This window comes from Pectinophora gossypiella, chromosome 13, assembly GCF_024362695.1.
Source record: "Pectinophora gossypiella chromosome 13, ilPecGoss1.1, whole genome shotgun sequence".
Classification (NCBI taxonomy): Eukaryota; Metazoa; Arthropoda; class Insecta; order Lepidoptera; family Gelechiidae; genus Pectinophora; species Pectinophora gossypiella.
In genome coordinates, this window is record NC_065416.1 from 13,402,529 (window position 1) to 13,424,571 (window position 22,043).

The 22,043-nt window shown below is 38.4% G+C and overlaps 2 protein-coding genes across 5 annotated transcripts; one reads left to right on the forward strand and one right to left on the reverse strand.

The window, feature by feature from the left end:
- Positions 1-888: 888 nt before the first annotated feature.
- On the forward strand, positions 889-13,260 carry LOC126372122 (probable G-protein coupled receptor Mth-like 3). Of its 4 annotated transcripts, none has more exons than XM_050017712.1 (10): positions 889-944; positions 1,740-2,214; positions 3,300-3,803; positions 5,453-5,657; positions 6,708-6,899; positions 7,493-7,571; positions 8,200-8,381; positions 8,889-9,054; positions 9,790-9,963; positions 10,977-11,370. In XM_050017712.1, the coding sequence occupies exons 2-10, from the start codon at positions 1,792-1,794 to the stop codon at positions 11,128-11,130; spliced, it is 2,079 nt and encodes a 692-aa protein (XP_049873669.1). In that variant the 5' UTR covers positions 889-944; positions 1,740-1,791; the 3' UTR covers positions 11,131-11,370. The 4 variants fall into 4 exon arrangements, with proteins under 4 accessions (XP_049873669.1, XP_049873667.1, XP_049873668.1 ...); XM_050017710.1 differs by having other exon boundaries at positions 890-1,214; positions 10,977-11,374; XM_050017711.1 differs by lacking the exons at positions 889-944; positions 10,977-11,370 and adding exons at positions 1,186-1,214; positions 13,104-13,260.
- A 90-nt stretch (positions 13,261-13,350) lies between these two features.
- On the reverse strand, positions 13,351-20,642 carry LOC126372151 (G-protein coupled receptor Mth2-like). Its single transcript, XM_050017768.1, has 7 exons — positions 20,250-20,642; positions 18,369-18,555; positions 17,386-17,565; positions 16,581-16,659; positions 16,127-16,308; positions 15,372-15,537; positions 13,351-14,917 (listed from the first exon to the last, which is right to left on the reverse strand). The coding sequence occupies exons 1-7, from the start codon at positions 20,634-20,636 to the stop codon at positions 14,662-14,664; spliced, it is 1,437 nt and encodes a 478-aa protein (XP_049873725.1). The 5' UTR covers positions 20,637-20,642; the 3' UTR covers positions 13,351-14,661.
- Between the last annotated feature and the right edge of the window lie 1,401 nt (positions 20,643-22,043).

The window sequence follows — 22,043 nt, forward strand, 5'->3', positions numbered from 1 at the left end:
TCCTAATGTAATACCCTGTATGTACATATGCCCTTCATGAAAATAGTTAATTCTAACACCTACGAGACTGTATAGCACGAATGCCGATGTGTGACTAAAGGTCCGTCCCCACTACACCGTATCATACCAGGACCGTATACGTCCCTGCACAGGCTTTTTTTTGACGTAACTTATTGTAGATTTGCCGCAGATGGCATTAAATATTTGGCCGGACAAATGGGGAGCGCTGAGGGCTCTCACGCGGTACAAAATTTAAGACAACTGGCTTGAGGGTGCCCAGTTGGGCGCAAACCTCGGCTGAGGGCGTCGCCTGAGAGGAAGAATATTTGAAAGAATTATTCGAACCTAGTAGGGTCGATAGCGATAAGCGCTGATTGAGGGATTTATTTCATAGGGACTGTAACCTGGATCCTGACAGAGGGTAGCAGTAACTGTCAGTACTATTCAGAGGCGGAGGACAGGAGTCCTAGTACGGCTTTGAAATATACTACTCTGGGCGCCATCCCACTTGCGTCAGACAGTACTGCGGGGCGGAAAGCAAGAAGGAAACCACTGCCCTATTTATCCCTAAAAAGTAGCATGGAGAATGCTGCACCGACAAGAGCGTGGCTCTTAAATTAGTGATGGTCAATTTCTATGGGCCACTAGACAGTTTCGTCACCGACCAACACCGTAGCGTGCAATGAACGGACCGGCCAGAATTCCCGGTACATACGGGGATAGAACGGGGTTGCTGCGTTGCAGTGGGCATTGTAGCGTCCGGCACGCGCCGGTCCTTGCCTGACACGGTCCTAATATGATACGGTGTAGTGGGCACATGCCTTTATAATTATGTAAAAAGTATTAATAACCTCCCGTCCAATGTAGGGTAGTTCAGTTAACAGTGAACTTGCTCTTATGTAAGACGTGACGTAGAAAAGAGTTCCAAACAAACACATCTAAAAGTAATTACTTCATAAAATAGAATAGTTTATTTTAGAATAGTTCGTTTTCGAATTCATGTTTGGAGCATAAATGCTTATCATGTGCTCAGCGGCGAAAGGAAAATAAAACATCGTGAGGAAACCCATATTTGGAGGTATGTAACCTAACCTGTATTGGGCTGGTTTTCGCATCGCGGGTTGGAAGGTCAGACAGGCTTCTGTAAAAAACCGGACCTGTCAAATCTTCAGATTACGTAAGCCTGTGAAAAACGGGATAATGCTAGGGGGATGGTGAGTTACAACCCAGTATATAACATAACTAACACACACACATGGCGACCACGTGTCGGACGACGCTCAGTGGGTAGGCCCGCTACAAGGTGGACCGACGATCTGGTGAAGGTCGCGGGAAGCCGCTGGATGCGACCGATCGTCGTCGAGATCCTTGGGGTGATGATGATGATATAACATAACATAAACAGCATATACAGGGTGTCCCAGAATGAGTAAATCATGTTGCTATGGGAGATAGCGGGGCTAATGTCCTATATATGTTCCATTTATGGGTACACGCCCTACCATGCTGCGCTATTTAGCGGCTAGAAGCTTTAATAGCTTTGAGCTGAACGTGCCATCCGAAGAAATTTTATTAGTATCCCATTTTTACTAGTCGAAATAGATACTTAACTAGAAAGTATCAGAATCATATTCAACATAGGTTTTTAATAAAAAAAGGGAGGAAACTATTTCAATCTCTGCGGTTGATTCACAATTTAATAGTATAGAGTTAATAAATGTACATTTTGAACAAAACAGGATAAACCAAGGAATAATTGCATACTTAGTAACAAACAAGAAGCCTTTAAAGATGGGTGTCCGTTTTTTCTTTTATTTAAACATAATACTAATCTTCTACATAGTAAACAGTGAAAGCAGTGAAAAAATAGAACACGGTAAATGTGTCAATGACTTCGAAGATCTAAAAGGCAACAAGATAGATTTAAAAAAACAATGCAAATTCAAAACTTGTGTGCCAAAGTGTTGCGGTGATGGTGAAATTATCTTCAAAAACACAACTACATTGTCATGTATCAACATAACTGCGTTAGACCATAAACAAACTATACCTACAAATATGAATATAACAATTTACAAACATGAAAAAACTATTAATAACTACAGTGATAATAATGTTGTTTTTATAAAGAACAATAAGTTTTTAGTGTCTAAAAAGGATCAAAAAGGCTGTTCTGTTAAGGATGTCGAGACGGAACATTTTCACATCATTGAGGTAAGGATCGACCATTTACACGTATTCCTTATTACTGTTGCCGAACTATCGATAGCTCGCCGTATAGAACGGCAACTGTCCCCGCCAGCGTCTGAGGTAGGTTTACCTCACCCCCTCGAACCTCGGACATAATTTAGACTCGAGTCGCATGGCGTCAGATGTCACACACACAGACGCGCGGGTACGATAACGTCAATGGTATCTGCGTAAAACCATGTCGTTTGTATGAAGTGTCCGGGGTGTGACCACGGTCTGATGTAGCCTCGAATGACCATAAGTTCTTATCATGAATGACCATTTTGTCGACACTTTCCTGTTCTAATGCGGAACTTTGCAGGCCACGTTCCCCAAAAATATATATATATTATTATATGGCGTTGTATACTTCTAAAGTGATAATTAATGAATAAAAAGAAACCTATTTTCTCATTGCGTGGGCTCATAAATTTTTCAAAATTATAAATAAATAAATAATCTAATAGCAGATACATGGAGGAGCTCGTTGGCGCAGCGGTAAACGCGCTCGGTCTGCGATTGTTGAAGTTAATCAGCTTTCGCAAAGGCCGGTCATAGGATGGGTGACCACAAAAAAAAGTTTTCATCTCGAGCTCCTCCGTGCTTCGGAAGGCACGTTAAGCCGTTGGTCCCGGCTGCATTAGCAGTCGTTAATAACTATCAATCCGCACTGGGCCCGTGTGATGGTTTAAGGCCCGATCTCCCTATCCATCCATAGGGAAGGCCCGTGCCCCAGCAGTGGGGACGTTAATGGGCTGATGATGATGATGATAGCAGATACATAGGTATATGATATTGTATAAAAATAAATGTTGCTTGATATTTGGATCACATATGTACAGAATTATGTTGCTACCTATATTGCTTCTCTTAATTTTGATCAGAATAATAATGGTTGGAATATATGTTGTGCTTGGGTGTGTACAAGTGTCATCATTTATAACAAAAACTGTCTGTTATCCATGGAATTAGAAACTTAAACGAAGGCAACATTGTATAGCGCCATCTATATTTTTTTTAGGGAACATGGCCTTGAAAGTCCCTTACTGACCATCGACTATTACTTTCAGAATTCAAGCCTCTTAATAGGACAACAAAGAGATAAAATTCAAGATGTCGTCGACATTCAAAATTACTGCGTGGATCGCATTGTACATAGCATAGGAACCGAAATGAAAGGTCCAGCGTTTTACTTCAAGCTGGTTGTTCCACAACCGCCAGTGTGTGCTGATAATTTTGCCGATGTTGATGGTAATCATGTAGACATCAAAGATTATTGCTACAACAGACATTGTATTGCAAAATGCTGCAAACGCGCCGACCGTATTATGTATTATGATGGGAAAGCCACAGTTTGCCAATTTATATCTAAAATAAAACAATTGACAAATACCTCTATTAATGTGGACTATTCCAAGATAAACATTTACAGAAGCAACATAGAAGAAAAAGTTGAACAGTCTCATATGAAATTGGACAGTGATTTTCGGATGGTCACAAATAAGAAATTGTCGAATAAAACTTGTGTATCCAGTGTTCCTAACGACGCCATGAACAACTTTCATATTCTCGAGGTAGGTGGTATGGATCATGATATATTCAATACAATTCTTGATGAATGGCTTTTGTGTGATCACAATTCAGCCAGTGTCACGTTTAAAGATGGTATAAGAAGACCAGGTATGCTCAAAAGTGACAGCTAACATTTCAAGGTTAGCCCAGCTGACGTCATAACGCCCTAAGTTGCCATTTCGTAAAAAATAAATTACCCACAACCAATGTTTTATATTTACTTTGCAAGGAAATTTTGAACTTTTAGTAAAAGACTTACAGTTTTAATGATTTTTATATATGTGACAAGTAATAGTTATTAAATACATATATCAGTCAGTAATTCACTTCATTTTCAATAATAAAGTTTACGTCCTTGGAATGTTAGAGATACCAATTTACTGGTATCACAGTGGTAACTCTTACGTCATCAATGGGCTAGCAATGGCGGCTTGTCATAGTATTGAGCATGTACCTGATTTTCTTATACCATGGTTGACTCCACTACAGACGGCGATACGTTAGTGTAACAGAAAGCTCAGTGAGGTGTGGGTACTTAGTTCATCTTACGATGGATGTACCTATGACCCAATTGGGTCGTATACTAGGTTCAAGATAAATTAAGAAATTCTGATTACTAAATGAAGACAGATCTAAAACTGTCGAAAAACATTTTCTTTTTTTCTTGTTTTCTTATATCATGGTATGGATACTCTGCAAACATTAGTTCATAAATATGATGTCCATGATTTATTTAAGCCCATGCCTTACGATCAGTGACGTGCGCGTTCCCGGAGAAATTCCCAAAGTGGGTAGGTTCCTATTGTAAAATCTCTTTAATAATGACACTACTTATTTTTCAAATTGTTCATGTACTTTGATGCTATCTGCCTATAGGCTGTGTAATAAAGTTCTTTATCTAACTTTTGCGCCATTTTTCTGCCGGAATTGTGCCTAAAGTGGGAACATCACCACTGCATACGTTTGTCGCACAACATAGTCGTGTCGGCTGCCGTATATGTCTGCAGTGACGTAGAATTTTTACACCGATGAGTTTTTAATTTATCTTGCAGTTTTCACTAACACAGTTCTCTCGACCATTACGTTACGTTGGTCTAACAGAAAGCTCGGTGAGCTGCGGGTACTTATAGTCGTCAGCTTATGTTATGTTTATCAACAATTAAAAAGAAAATGAAAACGATAAAATCTGACTCGGACGGGGCTTGAACATCGATATACGTCATCGCGTGCGAATGTGCTATTTGTTATGTTACTAACACCCTGTATAGGCTGTTTATGTTTATGACATGTTATGTAAAGCTTTCCTGCCGTTGCTGTGGTAAACCACGAAGATATAAAACAACTTTCTTGCTCTAATGGTTACCTAAATGAAAAATGCAGGCTATTAAATCTATCTAAAGTAATATCTTGTTTGTCTTATAAGTAGACAAGTGATGTAAGTACCCTGAAAAGTCAGTAATGAGACACATGAAGAAAGTTATTAGCCCAGCCCCCGTAGCATATCGCGTATATCGCGCGCGTTGCGATATATAAAGCAGCGGTAGCAACTTCACCAGTTGCTATCGCTGTAGTCGAAATCGACTTCGAATCATCATCATTATGATAATCTTCATCAACGTCATAATTAATTAAATCATTCGTTTTTTTTTAGAACAATTCTTTAGTATTAGAACATCCGAATTTCTACAAAAGATTTGTCCGAAGTTGGCCGATGGGAGATTTTTGCTTCGAGCATCTAGTAATACGGACTAAGAAAGGAGTTAGACAACCATTCGTCATTTATAGATACTTGGCCATTGCTAGCAACGACACTGTTGCCACCGACAATAAAGCTGAACATGTCCTCAAATCTGTTGGTAAGTTTATATTTACGACATCTAATTCAAAACGGCCGCCGCGCCGTGGTCCAGTGGTTGAGCGTTGGGCTCACGATCCTGGATTCGAACCCCGAATATCACAAGAATCACTTTATGATCCCTAGTTTGATTAGGACATTACAGATTGTCCGAAAGTAAAACGATCGGTGCTTCGGAAGGCACGTTAAGCTGTTGGTCCCGGTTACTCGTCGGAGTCGTGTCAGGGGCCGTTGGCAGCTCAATAGTAATTCTGATCCAGGGTTAATGAGGTTGGTAATCCACCTCACAACCCACACGATAGAAACATAATTCAAAAATCTTTTACCTTCAAAGAAATACTGTCATTGTCAAACACTTCTCGATATTCAAGATAAACAAGAAGAGGGGAAGAAGCGGCACTTACAAAAATCGATGTTGTCGTTAATCTTTTAAAACACGATTAATCTACGATGACCTCTGATTTGTACTTTGTAGCTAGACTCCTGTCTAGTAAAGTACATAAACCCTTAGGTCCAGATAGACCTTAACAATATAAAATATATCTTCCGAGCTCAACAATAACCGGTTGTTTGTGTTAATTTAAAAAAGGGAACAAATGGAATCATTATAGGAGCACTTTGTTGTCCATCCGTCTCCCTGGCAAGATTCTGTTTCTCAGTACCGAGTGGAGGTGTCGAGTTGAAATTAACATCTAAATACTTACGTCTGTGTATGTCAAAAATCAAGCTCCACAAATTATCGTAACACAAAGATATGGCCATGTTTAGCCTTATTTCACTTTCGCAGCAACTTAAATGTGTCTTAGTGTGTGTGTGTGTGTGTGTGTGTGTGTGTGTGTGTGTAATATGTGTCTTAGTATCTTTATTTTCTTATTAAACTCGACAAAATTTATTATTATTAAGTACTAAATACAATGTTAAAAAATATATAAAATAGTCAAATTAAAAACCTACACTAAAATACGTCAAATAATTTATTTTATTTAATATGTATTTTATTGTAATTTTAATGTATTTTTTTTTGTAGTAATGTATTTTTATCAATTTTCAGCAATGCTCATTTCGTGTTTCTTCCTGATCCTCGTACTTTGCGTCTATGGAGTCATTCGAGAACTGAGGAATCTGGTCGGCATGGTCCTTATGGCGTACGTGGGCACCCTAGCTGTCACTTTCTTCTTCAAGGCTGTTGAACTCATCGCACTGCAGAACGAATCCATGTCTTCTAAAGTTTGCAAGCCTTTGAGTAAGTAACCCGGTACAAAATTAAAACGAACCTCGTATGTTTCTAGCCGTAGAGGCGGCCAATCAGCTCGCGACACCAAACACTTCAGGACCCCGATACCGACCCCGCCGGCGTGGTCCACGATTTCCCTCGATCTGCGCTTATCGCTATCGACCCACTAGGGCGATTAATTCTTTCAAATATTTTTCCTCTCAGACGACGCCCTGAGCCGAGGTACGCCCAACTGGGCTCCCTCAAGCCTGTTGTCTTAAACGTTGTACCGGGTGAGAGCCTTCAGCGCTCTCCATTTGTCCGGCCAAGTAGTTAATGCCACCTGCGGCAAATCTACAATAAGTCACGTCAAAAAAAAGCGAATCTCGGCTTCTGGACGTTGTTTGAGATCTTTAGTTCATAAGGCTCCGTACTTAGTAGTCAAATTACTACTTTTCAGGACTGCGAAAAAGAAGAATTTTTTTTTAAATATAAATTGCGTTTAGAATGCCTGTCAAACCGCTCATGTTGCAATAAGGGACTGTGTCGCAACCAACGGCGATTGATGGGGACCTATATCAAATGAAATACCTATTTACTTTTACCTATTACATTATTTGCAGGTGTGTTCCTATATTACACAACGATAAGCAGTTTCTTTTGGATGAATATCATGTCTTTGGATATTTGGTGGACGTTCAGGTAAGAAAATGAGTACCTATTTCTATTACGTGTCATCAGAAAAACACACTTACAATGCAATACAATAACTGTTTCCTTATTTTTATTTTTTTTAATTCTTTACTAGTTTTAAATAATCTAAAAATCAATGTCAATTAATTTACACACTTGGGTGGTTAAAAAGGCCGCATCAAACCAATTCATCTAAAACAGCAATACTGCTATTTGACATTTGTTTGCATTGCGCACTTACTTTTATATGCGCAAATGTCATCACCATTAATTTAAGAGCCACGCTCTTGTCCGTGTAGCATTCTCCATGATACTTTTTTAGGGACAAATAGGGCAGTGGTTTCCCTCTTGCCTTCCGCCCCGCAGTACTCTGTCTGACGCGAGTGGGACGGCGCCCAGAGTAGTCTATTTCAAAACTGTACCAGGACTCCTGTCCTCCGTCTCTGAATAGTACTGATAGTTACTGCTCAAGGGGGGGGGGGGGGGGGCGGGGCGGAGACCACAACAAAGCAATTCAACTAAAAAGCATTTTTGCAATTGGACATTGTGCATATTTTTAAAAAGGCCTCTTAAACCCCCCCTCATAAACCAAACATGGAACTCTTACAGCCCTTATGACCTTATTTCAATCTTGCAGAGCTATTTTCAAATGTCGACGCATCCACCGTCGCGGGGATCTCGTGAAATTTGGATGGTATGCTCTATACTCCTGGGGAGTTCCACTACTCCTGACCATTGCCGTTGCAGCCATAGACTACTCCGATCTGTCCCATATGCCCCATATCTACCAACCCCACTTCCAGTACTGCTTTTACATAAGTAAGTTGATTTAGTTCCATCATTATTTATTACATCATATTCCATCTACGAACAACCAACTTCGATGAAGACTTACATGAACTTTGATGATGTCTTCGATTTTCGCTCAGGGGTCTCAAAAGGAAATATTAAAGCAATTCATTTAAAAAGCTAAACTTATAAAAATAAGTGCGAATTGTAAACAAATAAATGTCAAATTACAATTTTGCTTTTTCAATTAATTGCCTTGATGTGGCCTTTTTACACCCCCCTAGAAAAAATAACCGATAAAATAAGTTCACCTCTGCTCAAGTTTGTTTATGTACTTTATGTGGTTGGTATGTAATTTATTTGTGTATAATAAAGAATTAAAGTTACTACGGTGGTACTTTTTAGAGTCAGACTAAAAGAGTATTTAATCTCAATCACAGCACGGACACTCGATACAAAGATCTTGTTTTTACCGTATGCCTATTTATTATTAGACGTATAAAAAATAAAAAGTAAATATTTTCTTTTCCCTTTCAGAGGATAACCAGATAGAAATGCGGCATTATCTGTACATGCCTATTCTGGGTCTTCTCATTTTGGACTGTATATTCTATTTGATGACAGCTTTTAACATCTGGCGGATCAGGAAAAGCATGGGACAGTTTACTAATGAGGCGGGTAAATACAACAACAATCAAAACAGGTAAAATACTTTTATTTCTATAAAATAATATAATTTCCTGTTCTCCATCCATGAGGACTATGGGAATGCGTTCAACTATAATTTTGTATTTTTCCGGTCAAAGGACTTAGCCAAATCATAAAACTTCTAGAGGCCTGTTTAATATAAAATAGCATTCCGCCTGTATCCCCAAAAAGGTAGGTAGAGTTGAACCCTAACCGTATAATAACGGTTATTTTGCATGTTGCCATTCCGTACTACCGAAACGGGAAAGCCCCAGCAAGCTAGACCTTAGGCTGTCAGACCACGGAGGCAGCTATAATAAACATTTATCATATAATTTTGTTAGGGTTCATATTGTTTATGTAATTATTATTAGATTAAATAACTTAATAACAGACGGAATAAAGTCGTGAATCTGTGTCACGACTTTAATATTTTTAAAAGGCGGTGGTGGGAATTTTGTTTGGTTGCGGTAATCTGCTATGAAGAGTTAGAGAGTTAACATTGTTTATGAAAATATAACATTATTCAAGAAAATTGCTGAATTTGATTACAACGAGCACCTCCCCACCTGAGAAAAGGGGGGTTAAAAAAGCCACATCGAAGCAATTCATCTAAGAAAGCAATATTGCTATTTGACATTTGTTTGCATTGCGCACTTTCTTTTATCTGCGCAAATGACAAATTGCAATATTTCTTTTTAGATGAATTGCTTCGATGTGGCCATTTTAACCCCCCATTTTATTGTTTCAGATTCGGCCTGTACCTCAAGTTATCTTTAGTCATGGGTATCAGCTGGGTGTTCGACATGATCGCTCTGCCATGGTACCTGGAACGAGTAGCGACAGCTTACAACTCCCTGATTGGTGTTGCCATCTTCTTCATCTTCGTCTTCAAAAGGAAGATCCTTTTAATGCTGTGCAAAAGGTGAGACTCCGTACTGGACATCCAATATATCTTGATCTTTCAGTGCTAAAGGTAACATAACATAAACTGCCTATATACGTCCCACTGCTGGGCACAGGCCTCCCCTCAATCAACCGGAGCGGGTATGGAGCATACTCCACCACGCTGCTCCACTGCGGGTTGGTGGAGGTGTTTTTACGGCTAATAGCCGGTACCAACGCCTTAGCGTGCCCTCCGAAGCACCAATCGAACGACAAAAAGGCAAAAGGGTGCTAAAGGTATTTGCAACTAATAACAGCCTCCGTGGTCAAGTTGTTATAACGTTGGGTTTACGATCTGGAGGTCCGGGTTCGATTCCCGATGGGGACATTGTCGAAATCACTTTGTGAAACTGTCCTTTGTTTGACAAGGATAGGCAGGCTGAATCACCTGATTGTCCGAAAAATAAGATGATTCCGTACTAAGTAAGTAAGCTGCTGCTCCCGGGTTATTAGTCCAAAAACCTCCACTAACCCACAGCGGAGCAGCGTGGTGGAGTATGCTTCATATCCCCTCCGGTTGATTGAGAGGCATATGCCCAGTCAAAAAAAAAGCCAAGCAAAATTAAATCCAATTATTACCTGTACATGCCTATTCTGGGTCTTCTCATTTTGGACTGTATACTCTATTTCATGACAGCTTTTAACATCTGGCGGATCAGGAAAACCGATCGTCGTGGAGATCCTTGGGGGAGGCCTATGCCCAGCAGTTGGCGTCGTACGGCTGATGATGATATTATACGATCCGACTGATCTTTGCTAGATTGTCAAATACTTAAACCCACGTTCATCCCTGGTTTATTTTTTATTTGTAAGGTGGTAAAATTTTCATGAACTCGCAGTCGCAAATTTATAGAACTGAAAATTATTTAAAAAAAACATGTATTTTGCGACGGAAAATTCCTCTTAATATTAACCCAGAATCATGGTATGGATCATCCCCCTCAATATATAGTAGAATAACTATGTCAAGAAAGTCAAATATTGTCACAATAGGTTCTCCAGTGGCGAGAGTCCAGAGATAAACAATGATGAAGAAGTAGACTTACATCCCATGAAGAAACATTTGTCTTTCTTCAAAAATTTGCCCAGTCGGATATCGAACCCGGGACCTTTGATGCAGAAGGCAGACGGAGTACCTATCAACTAAGCTAGCTCGTCCAGTAACTGAATCAAATGATGGCAAAAAAATGTAGGAATATCGTCAAATATAATATATGTAAATGTAAATATAAATACAATTTATATACATACCCATATTTACATTTACAAATATAGTAATATATGTAAATATATTCGTATAATATTGTATAATTGTTGCCTGCCATCTATTACAAGAGGTTCTATTTATAGATCAATAAATATTATATTTTCCATAATGTATTTTCCTATAACTAGTAAAATAACTGCGATATACAATTATAATTTAGATTTTTTATTTATAAACTAAAGTCATTTACAATGTATTTATTTATATATTAATTAAATTATTAAGTATGTCATTGTTGCAAGTATGTAGTGTGTGATAAAGATAAATAGTGATAATGTATTAAAGAAACAAAATTTATTTATTATCAACTTCTTTTCCTCATTATCTTATACCTACCAATACATCATGCTATTAATTATTATTATACTACTGCATAATAATGGTACCTATAAAAACAAAATACAGGGTGTTAGTGACATCGAAACGAATACTGTGGTGGATGATTCAGACCACGATTCTGAGTTAATATCAAACGGAATTTTCCGTCGAAAAATTTATGTTTTTGTGTTTCTTTTTTCAATTCTACACTAATACGATGACAATTTCCCCCTCAGTATGTTTTTCGATGTCACTTCATTCCGTACAAGTACAGGTAGCCATACGGGAACGTGTGGGTGTTAGTGACATCGTAACAAATACTGAGGCAGATGATTCAAACCATGATTTTGAGTTGATATCAAGTGGAATTTTCTGTCGGAAAATTCATGAAAATTTTAGTGTTTTTGTAAATTATTTTGAGTTCCATACATTTGCGACGGAAAATTCCACTTGATATCAACTCAGAATGATGGTCTGAACCATTCCTCAAAGTTTTCGTTACTTTGTCACCTGTATAGATTATAGATTAATCTGTCACTGGCAGACATTATTTGAGAGAGAAAGGGAGAGAGAGAGAGAGAGAAAATGTTTATTCAACAAATTGTGACACATTACATACAAAGTAAAATTATGACACATGACACATTACATTTATATCTATCAATACATTAGGTACCTTTTTATATCCCACCAGGGGATATGGGTATGTAGAGCCGCAGTAACCCAGTTGGAAAAACGTTTGACTTTTTACTGTGAGGTCGCACTTCGAATCCGCCACGTGCCTAAACCAATAGTTTTTGTTTATTGATTGCGATTGATTATCATTAACATCGCGATGTTTTCCTTCACCGTCATAATATAATATATCATATAATTGAATATATTAATAATTGAATAAAAAGTAACAGAAAGACCTAGGACGTAAGTACGTACATAAACCAAATTGGAGATCTAAGGACATTTCCAACCCGCGAAGGGAAAACCAGTCCAATATAGGTTAGGTCACATACCTTCGAAATACACTTCTCGAGAATGTGGGTTTCCTCACGATGCTTTCCTTCACCGCTGTTTTTTATTTCAGCCCACTGCCAGGTCTGTTTGCTAACTTTCAGAGCTATGTCGGCCTCCGTAGTCCAGTGGCTGAGCGTTCTGCTCACGATCTGGAGGTCTTGGGTTCGAATCCCGTTGGGGAAATATCACAAAAATCTCTTTGTGATCCCTAGTTTGGTTAGGTTAGGTTAGCAACATTGCAGGCTGATCACCAGATTGTCCAGAAGTAAGATGATCCTTCCGTTGGTCCCGGTTACTACTTACTTACTGATGTAAGTACGTAGTCGTTACTTGAGTCACGTCAGGAGCCTTTGGCGGCCCAATAATAATCCTGACACCAGGGTAGATGAGGTTGGTCATCCACCTTTCAACCCACACGATAAGAAGAATCCCATGTAATAGGAGATGGAGCATATTAATTTATTTATGGGGATGGAGCCTATTGCCATCATTTAAAAAATAAAGTTTACGAATTCCTGTTTAAGGTTTTCAGTGAAGAATAAATTCGTGGAGAGTCTCCAGAGGAAGTATTCTTCAGGAACAGTGAGCAACAGTCAGGACAGGAAAAGGAGTGCCGTCGAGATGAGTGCTGTTACCAGCTCCACGCCCAACACGCCGGACTAAGGATCACTAACACTTCACTTACTTCACTTCACTTCACTTATACTATACAAAACAAAATAGTTTTGAAAATGGCAATAGGAATAGTCTGGACCAAAACAAACTACAAACAAACTTTCATATTTATAATATTAGCTGGGCGGTTAAAATGGCCAACACGAAGCAATTCATCTAAGAAAGCAATATTACTATTTGACATTCGCTTGCATTGCGCACTTACTTTTATATGCGCAAATGTCAAAATTTCAATATTGCTTTTTTAGATGAATTGCTTCGATATGGCCATTTTAACTCCCTAGGTTTGTACTTATGATATCTCAAACAGTTTATTTTTATTTAAGTAATTCAAGAGGAATCTAATACTACATAAACTCGCAATTTCAAAAACATCGTGGTCATATCCATATTAACTACAATATTCAGGGTTATTCACCTCAGATGGCACCACCAATCCTGATCACTGATTCACTGCAAGCAAATGTCAAACAGCAATATTGCTGTTTGACATTTGCTTGCACTGCGCACTTACTTTTATATGCGCAAATGTCAAAATTTCAATATTGCTTTTTTAGATGAATTGCTTCGATATGGCCATTTTAACTCCCTAGGTTTGTACTTATGATATCTCAAACAGTTTATTTTTATTTAAGTAATTCAAGAAGAATCTAATACTACATAAACTCGCAATTTCAAAAACATCGTGGTCATATCCATATTAACTACAATATTCAGGGTTATTCACCTCAGATGGCACCACCAATCCTGATTACTGATTTATTACTTAAGTAAATAAATAATAAGCATTATATAAATATTGTAATTATAATTAAATATAAATAAGGATATAAATATTATGATTATTATTTTGATGATTAATGAATTGATCTTTATGATGTATTTTTTTTACATTTTAATTTTACATAAAATTACAATAAACGACATGATTATTGATACGAAAACCTTTTTCTTTTATTTTGCCCTACCTAACTATACCTAAATCTATTTTGTACTGATAAGCAAATGTATCATCTTAGCCTTCAATTAATGTTATTACTTAAACATCTAATAAAATTAACTCTAAGTATAATATTAAACTTTGGCAATCTTTTTTGTTTAAGTAAGTTTTCAGGTCGGCCGTATTAGCCGTTTAACAAAGAACATCTACCATACCCGCAGTGTAGCAGTGTGGTGGAATATGCAGTGGGACGCATACTATACGTACTATATATAAACAAGGTTCTTACTTACAGCGATCTCCTCTCAATCAACCGGAGGGGGTATAGAGCATACTCTACCACGCAGCTCTACTGCCGGTTGGTGGAGCATTTGGGTTAGTAGCTCGGTACTACTCGGTAGCAACGGCTTAATTTGCTACATGTAGCTATACCTAGCAAAAATATGAGTTAGAAGGAGAAGTTATTCTCAAATCATGTTTAAAGACTGATTGGTATAAGTTCTCTTCATAGTCGGACTATGATCCTCGTCCCATTGGATTCTCTTCTTCAGTTTACTGATAGTCTTTCTGTTGCAGATGAAGATGAGAAAAATGCTCAATCCCACGAGTACATTGTAGAAGTCGGAGATGTAGAAGATCTTGGAGGTAGGGTAGAAGGAACTGACGACTTCTAAGACCCAGTTAATGCCCATAAGGATGGAGAGTTTCAAGTACATCAAGAACCTGGAAAGAAGAAGAGAGCTATAAACAAGAAAAAAAGTCGGCCATGCGCAAGTTCGGTACCCAACCGGACTTGCACCAATGAGTTATGAATTTATCTTAGAGCAGTTAACGACCTCTGTGGTCTAGTGGTTGAGCGTTGGACTCACGATCCAGAGGCCCCGGGTTCGAATCCCGGTGGAGAGATAACACAAAAATAATTTTAATCCCTAGTTTAGGACATTACAAGCTGATCACCTGATTGTCAGAAAGTAAGATGATCCGTCTTTTGGAACGGAAATGTCCAAATCTCAAATGAGCGTATCTTTGGATTGCGTTGATAAAACATAGGTAAGTATTAGATATTAATTTCAACTTAATACCTCCACGAGTTGACGAATAAAAGGGTATTGACAAACAGACTGACGACTTATAAGGGTTCCGTATTTCCTTTTTCACTATGGAATCCTAAAAATACCTGTTCTTCCACTTCCGATGGTCTTTCCGGACACCGTCAGCTTTATCCAGCATGCTTGATGATTGGTAATCTCGCCAAAGACTGAACGACGTGAGTAGGAAGAACACCCAATTTGTCAGGGTGAGTACAAGTATCGGAATGTATAAGTAGAGGAGTTTCTCGTCGCCTGAAAATAAAATGATAGTAGTTATTGCATTAACTTTTCTTTAGGCGTAACATATTTGAGACTATTTTTTGGGCAACATTGATTTACCACTACCGCAGATACAGCGCTTAATACAAAAATGCGGCGAAAACTTGGCGCTTGTTAATATATAAATAATAAAATGGTGTCAAATTAAGAAAGTACGTATCTTCTTATTACGTATACTAGCGCGTGGTGCTTCGTAACGGATTGACCGGGAGTACTTGTTTTAGTGTATTTTAAACTAAAATAATAATTTTGGTGGATTTTACTGCTGAAATTAAAATGTTTATACTATGATAACACGCACAATGTCATTATTTATTTGAAATATGATGTTTCATCCTTCTTTTTACGCTTTGGGCTTCTTACCACGCACTTTCCCGTGTTGCCAGTTCGGCGTCTCATCGCGCACTGAGGTAAAGTACTGTCAACGTCGCTATATTAACAGTAACTTTGCGTCCCACTTTTTGAGCGCTGATGTTCAATCTACGGTAGTAGTAAATCTATGTTGGACAACGTTAAGAAGATTAATGTAACAACGTTTGTGTATGTGTCTTATAAAACTCACCAGCAATGAAACAGCCTTGGTTTGGAATGTTGGGAGTGACGAACCAACGCAAATTCGGCATGGAAATGTGGTTTGTGATGATCAGAAAGATGGTCAAACCAGCAGCAACGCCCCATGCACTTAAACAGTAGTTTCTGAACTTCCTTCGGGCCTTGATTTTGGAGGTGATACGGCCGCAGTGACTGTTGAAACAAAAAAAAGTATTAGACTATCTGTTATAAAATATTTTTAATTTATAGACTTAGAGCTAGACTAGTGGTTAGAGCGTTAGGCTCGCGATCTGGAGGTCCGGGTTCGATTCCCGATGGGGACATTGTCAAAATCACTCTGTGAAACTGTTCTTTGTTTGGTAAGGACTTTGGTTGTCAAAGTCCAAAAAAAGAAGAAAGGAAGAAGAGTTGTAATTAGCTACTCTGATTAAAAAAAAATGAGAACAAAATACACTAATACAAACCAGTTTAGGCACCAAAGGTCGTAAGACATTATAGTCATCCAACAAAAGCTGGCCATCAAGAAGAAATACGTTGAATATGCTGCAACAAAGACATAAATCTTTTAAAGTACATTGTAGTATTAAACAGAACGACCAGGGGGTTATATTTCCACATCGAAGCAATTCATCTAAAAAAGCAATATTGCTATTTTTTGACATTTGTCTGCATTGCGCACTTAGTTTTATGTCAAATTGCAATATTGTTTTTTTTAGATGAATTGATGAATGAATGAAGATGAATTTTTACACCCCAGTTCAGTTCAATTAGTGATTATATTTCAACTTCAACTTTATGGTTGTATGGCAACCGGTCATCATAGAGAAGAGACAACCATTACTGCCAATGTCGTGATTACATTTCAATAACATTTTACAATCGTCTCAAATGAGCGGTAACAATTGGATCTGTCAAAGTACGTAAGCTATTAGCATAGTGATGTATCAGTCGATATTAGGTCGTTCGATTATTTTCTATCTAACAGTAGGGATGTAAAGGTACTAATTCACACCACACACACCATCTAATTTTATTTTAAGTTATACCAGCTCTTGCAGCACGGCAAACGAGCCGCGCGTGGCTCAATTTGCATCGAGGATTTCGACCAATAGCCGTGCGACGTCTATCCACGTAGACATTTTGCTTGCGGCGTAGTTGCCGTGCAGACTCTGCTGTAATTTTCTCATCCGCCAAAAAAAGCAAAGAAAAGGAAAGGAGTTATATTAGCAGTTTCCCTTGCGTGCGAACTGGTGGTTAGAGACTATTTACCCAATCCAAAGCAGACGTTCTCGCTGAACTGCTGCAGCTGTATAATTCCCAGGAGAAGGAAGGCCATCAGCAGGCTGGACACGTACGCCATGAGGATCATCCCGCTCAGCGTGTGCAGCTCCGGGAGTAGGGCGTAGACCACCAGCACCACCATTAAGAACACACAGGAGATGAACATGCCTAGAATGTAACGTATCAACTCATCATCAGCCCAATGCAGTCCACTGCTGGACGGAAGCCTCTCCCAAGACGCGCCACATAGTCCTATCCTCAGCCTTACGTATCCAGGCCCTTTCAGACACCTTCTGCAAGTCGTCCCGCCATTTTGCCATAGGTCGACCCACACAGAGGTATCTCGTCCAAAATACGCTTTCACCAGCGGTTGCCACACGGAATAGAAGAAAGACGATGGAAAGGCCTAAAGCGCATTTTGTATGAGAACTACTGTCACCGGTTCAACCTGCTCTCTTTTACTACTACTCCTGCAAACAGATACCTACGACAGCTCTTCTGCTTCTCAAATTCCACAGCCACTTTACCGGCAATGTACATTTTAGAATAGAATAGAATAGAATAACTTTATTCCCAAAACAGTGCAGTACAATAGTAGAGAAGATAAAGATAAGTATACAAATCAAAAATACACTGCCAGGGAAATGGAACTGACTCAGCATGTTGTTGCGAAGGATAGTAGAAATACCACTCTTAGCAACACTGATATTCAGCCAGTACCAAAGTTACGCGTATAAATACTTTGAACTATCGTGCCAACAAAAAAGTGTCGGGATTTGCTTACAATAAATAAGAAAATATGTGATAGGCTGCAATTTTATCATTACCTTTCGTAAGATACTGCATACAAAAGTATTTTTTTGATAAATAGCAGATCATACTAAGGTTTTTAGCTTTCCTATAATAAGGAGGGATCTTCTTGCGTGATAGTCGATATTTGAGTTTTTGTCTTTTTTGTCTTGAATACTCACCGATGATGTAAAACATGACATCGTGTGAATCGGCTCCAGTTATTCCGGTAGCTTTCAAAACAGTCCAGAACCTAGGTTGTCCCACTTTACCATCGTCCATTAGTCGGTAATCTACGCAAAATTCATCTCTATTCAGTTCATGCCACCTGATAAGTCTGTTTGGTGCTTCTTGGTAAAGTAATCCTTCCTGTAATTAATACATAGGTGTTTATATTGTGACATAGAAAATAATCGATTGACCTTATATCGACTCATATATTTGTGGCGTCGCCTCCAAGAATCCTAAAAATTTGCGACAAGAAAAACACCGACCATCGTTTTTAGTACAATCAAGTAGACGTTCCATTTTTTTTTAATAAAAAATAAACAAATATATATTTAAATAAATATATACATATTTATTTACAGGGTGTAAGTGACATCGTAACAAAAAATAATGAATAAATGAAATAAATATATATTAATTAAGTCTTTTTGATAGCGCAAACTTTTTACTCTATCGAATATGTCATTCGAAATATTAAAATTCTAGTAGTTCTCTCAGTTCGTTCCTTTGGAAAAAACGTGTTTTTATGTAGTCGGACCTATTATCCTATACATTACTATGCTCATAAACATCATAACACTAGCTTACGTACTTCGACAGATCATACTTATACTACCTACCGCGCGTTTGAGACGATTGTAAAATGTTATCTTATTGATATATAATCACTAATTGTACTGAACTGGTCGTTCTGTTTAATAATATATACACTAAGGGTCTCCATGCTACTTTTTTAGGGAAAAATAGGGAAATGGTTCCCTATTGCCTTCCGCCCCGCAGTACTCTGATTGACGCGAGTGGGATGGCGGCCAGAGTAGTCTATTTCAAAGCCGTACTAGGACTCCTATCCTCCGCCTCTTCTTCTTCTATCGTGTGGGTTGTGAGGTGGAATACCAACCCTAGTGTCAGGGTTATTATTGAGCCGCCAAAGGCCCCTGATATGGCTCATGTAACGACTACTTACATCAGTAAGTAGTAACCGGGACCAGCCGCTTAACGTGCCTTACGAAGCACGGATCTTTTTACTTTTTGGAGAATGAGGTGATCAGTCTGTAACATCCTAACCAAACTAGGGATCACAAAGTGATTTTTGTGATTTGTCTCCGCCGAGATTCGAACCCGGGACCTCCGGATCGTGAGCACAACGCTCAACGACTGGACCATAGAGGTCATGTGGTAAAAGTATAGGGTAAAAGTTGTACCCCAGGCGATGCCGGTTTGAGTCACTAGTGCCGCAATACCTACAGGAAAATGTGGATAAATTATTGAAAGAATAAGCCATTGCTCATGACTACCTATATGTGTGTCAACACGGTATTTCCCCTTCGATAAGATTTTTTTCCCTAGCCTAATGCAAATAGCAGACACCTTGACAACAGGCAGCAGTAACTGTCAGTATTATTCAGAGACGGAGGATCACTTTGTGATCCCTAGTTTGGTTAGGACATTACAGACTGATCACCTGATTGTCCAAAAGTAACATGATCCATGCTTCGGAAGGCACGTCAAGCCACTGGTCCCGGTTACTACTTACTGATGTAAGTACGTAGTCGTTAGATGAGTCATATGAGGGACTTTTGGCGGCTCAATAATAACCCTGACACCAGGGTTGATGGGGTTGGTAACCCACCTCACAACCCACAGGATAGAGGAAGGAATTTGAAATAGACTACTCTGGGCGCCATCCCACTCGCGTTGAGACAGAGTAGTGCGGGGCAAAAGTCGATAGAGAAACTTTTTCCTCAAAAAAGTAGCATTTTTGATGCCACATTTTAGGAATCACTTTATTTCTTTCTTTCGTGACTTGCAATGCAGACTATGTAAAAACAACTTACCTCAGTCATGTAAAGAAAATGAATCGCAGAATAATCGTATGATTCTGCATTAAATTGATCATTCAGCATGATTCCTGGTATCAGAGTATAAACTTGACCAAGAGTCCTTCCAGATCTGGTCAAATTCCTATGGTAGAGAGGAATATCCGAGAAATCGTAGGCTTTAGTCACAAATCCTGTGGTTTTTGGATACCTGCACTGCTTTTCAGAAGGCAGATTTCCAAGAACAAACGTTCCTTTTGGACAGCACTTGTGTAAACACATCCTACTTTTGCACAACTTATCGAACTCCGTGACATTTTCGCACAAAACACTTGTCAAAGATAACAGTAAAAATATTTTTATTATTAATAGATTATAATTTAGTTTCATTGTTACTCCTTTCATGTTTCATCGGTGGATAGAGACTGGTTTTCCTTAAATGTACGAATCAACGCTAGGTAGCTGGAATGGAACTAGGGTTGTCGACTTTTTGTTAAGAATTCTAGTACCTACCTGTATTTTATTTCGAGGTCAATAAGTAGAGTTCCGCTTAATAAAAACAGTAAGTAACTATATTTATAAAATTCACTTAAAAAAATAATAATACTGAAAAATATAATTCTGTTTTGGAGAACGCATTTAGAGGGACACTTCTTGTGGTTTTTTAAATATTCTAATACGTTTTTTGTTATGAATTTTAATAAGGCCCTCTTATCTCTTCTTATTTCCGAATTTTAGACTGGGTCGTGTAGGTTCAAAATAAATTAAGAAATTCTGATTGATTGAAAAACATTTTTTTTTTTCTATTTGACTTAAAGATGAATTTTAATCAACAAAAACATAATAATGATACCGACATTTTATCACGTTCTTCTATGACGTCACAGTGTGCTTTTCATACAAATTCCATTGTAATTTCGTGTTCTGACGTTTTGTAAAAAGTAACAGTAAAAGTAATGGTCAAAGTACTAAAAAGTTCGTTTTAGTAAATAAAAAGTAATACATTGCACTTATCTATTTCCCTACATAAAATAGAGTACATTACTATTTATATTTATTAACCTGCCCTGGAGAGAGTATCCTGAACAAAATACAAGGAGGCTTTTGCCCAACAGTGGGATACCTCAAGCTAGATCAGACAAAGAACACTATTTACATTATTTATTTTTTTTGAACATTTCAGAATATGAGGCAACCCTAAATGCAACACCCTTCCCGCTTGCCCGCGCGAAACCCTGTCATGTGTGTGTGTGTGTTTGTGTGTGTGTGTTGTGAGCTTCGTACCGATTCACAAACGTTGAACAGGACTATTTTAGTTACTTACATTAATTGTAGGTACAACACACACACACAGTTACAGTTTCTTCCTGTTACTGCTAGCTTTTCGCCAGCGACCACGTCGCGTGTACTGTATTACTTACGTTGTAAGTACTTAATTTCATCACTGAAAACTAGGTAGTACCAGGTCCATCTCTGGGTCAAAGAACAAAGTATAATACCTACTAATATAATAAATATATAATAATAAATATAATAATAAACTTTGCAACCATGTCACATTAACTTTTCTGACAAATTAAACCATAAACCTCATTAAATGTCCAATATGATAGTGCGACAGGGTTCTAAAGTGGGTACATGATATTTCTCATGATGTACATACAGAAGTACAGAACGGTAACTTACCGCCCCGCACCAATTCGTATCGGCCGCCGACCTCACCCCTTCTGGGTCTTACTTTAGTCGTAGAATAATTTAGTCACTACGTATAGAACGGCAACTCTCCGCTCCCCACCAGCGGCTGAGCTAGGT

Excerpts from the sequence above, each read along its gene's own strand:
- LOC126372122 (XM_050017710.1), top strand. Across the intron at positions 9,055-9,789 it reads TACAACAACAATCAAAACAG|ATTCGGCCTGTACCTCAAGT; the intron begins GTAAAATACTTT and ends TTATTGTTTCAG. Across the intron at positions 9,964-10,976 it reads CTTTTAATGCTGTGCAAAAG|GTTCTCCAGTGGCGAGAGTC; the intron begins GTGAGACTCCGT and ends TTGTCACAATAG.
- LOC126372151 (XM_050017768.1), bottom strand. The coding sequence starts at position 20,636 with ATGAAAGGAGTAACAATGAAACTAAATTATAATCTATTAATAATAAAA. Across the intron at positions 16,660-17,385 it reads GAACGTCTGCTTTGGATTGG|CATATTCAACGTATTTCTTC; the intron begins GTAAATAGTCTC and ends TCTTTGTTGCAG. Across the intron at positions 14,918-15,371 it reads CATCGGAAGTGGAAGAACAG|GTTCTTGATGTACTTGAAAC; the intron begins GTATTTTTAGGA and ends TCTTCTTTCCAG.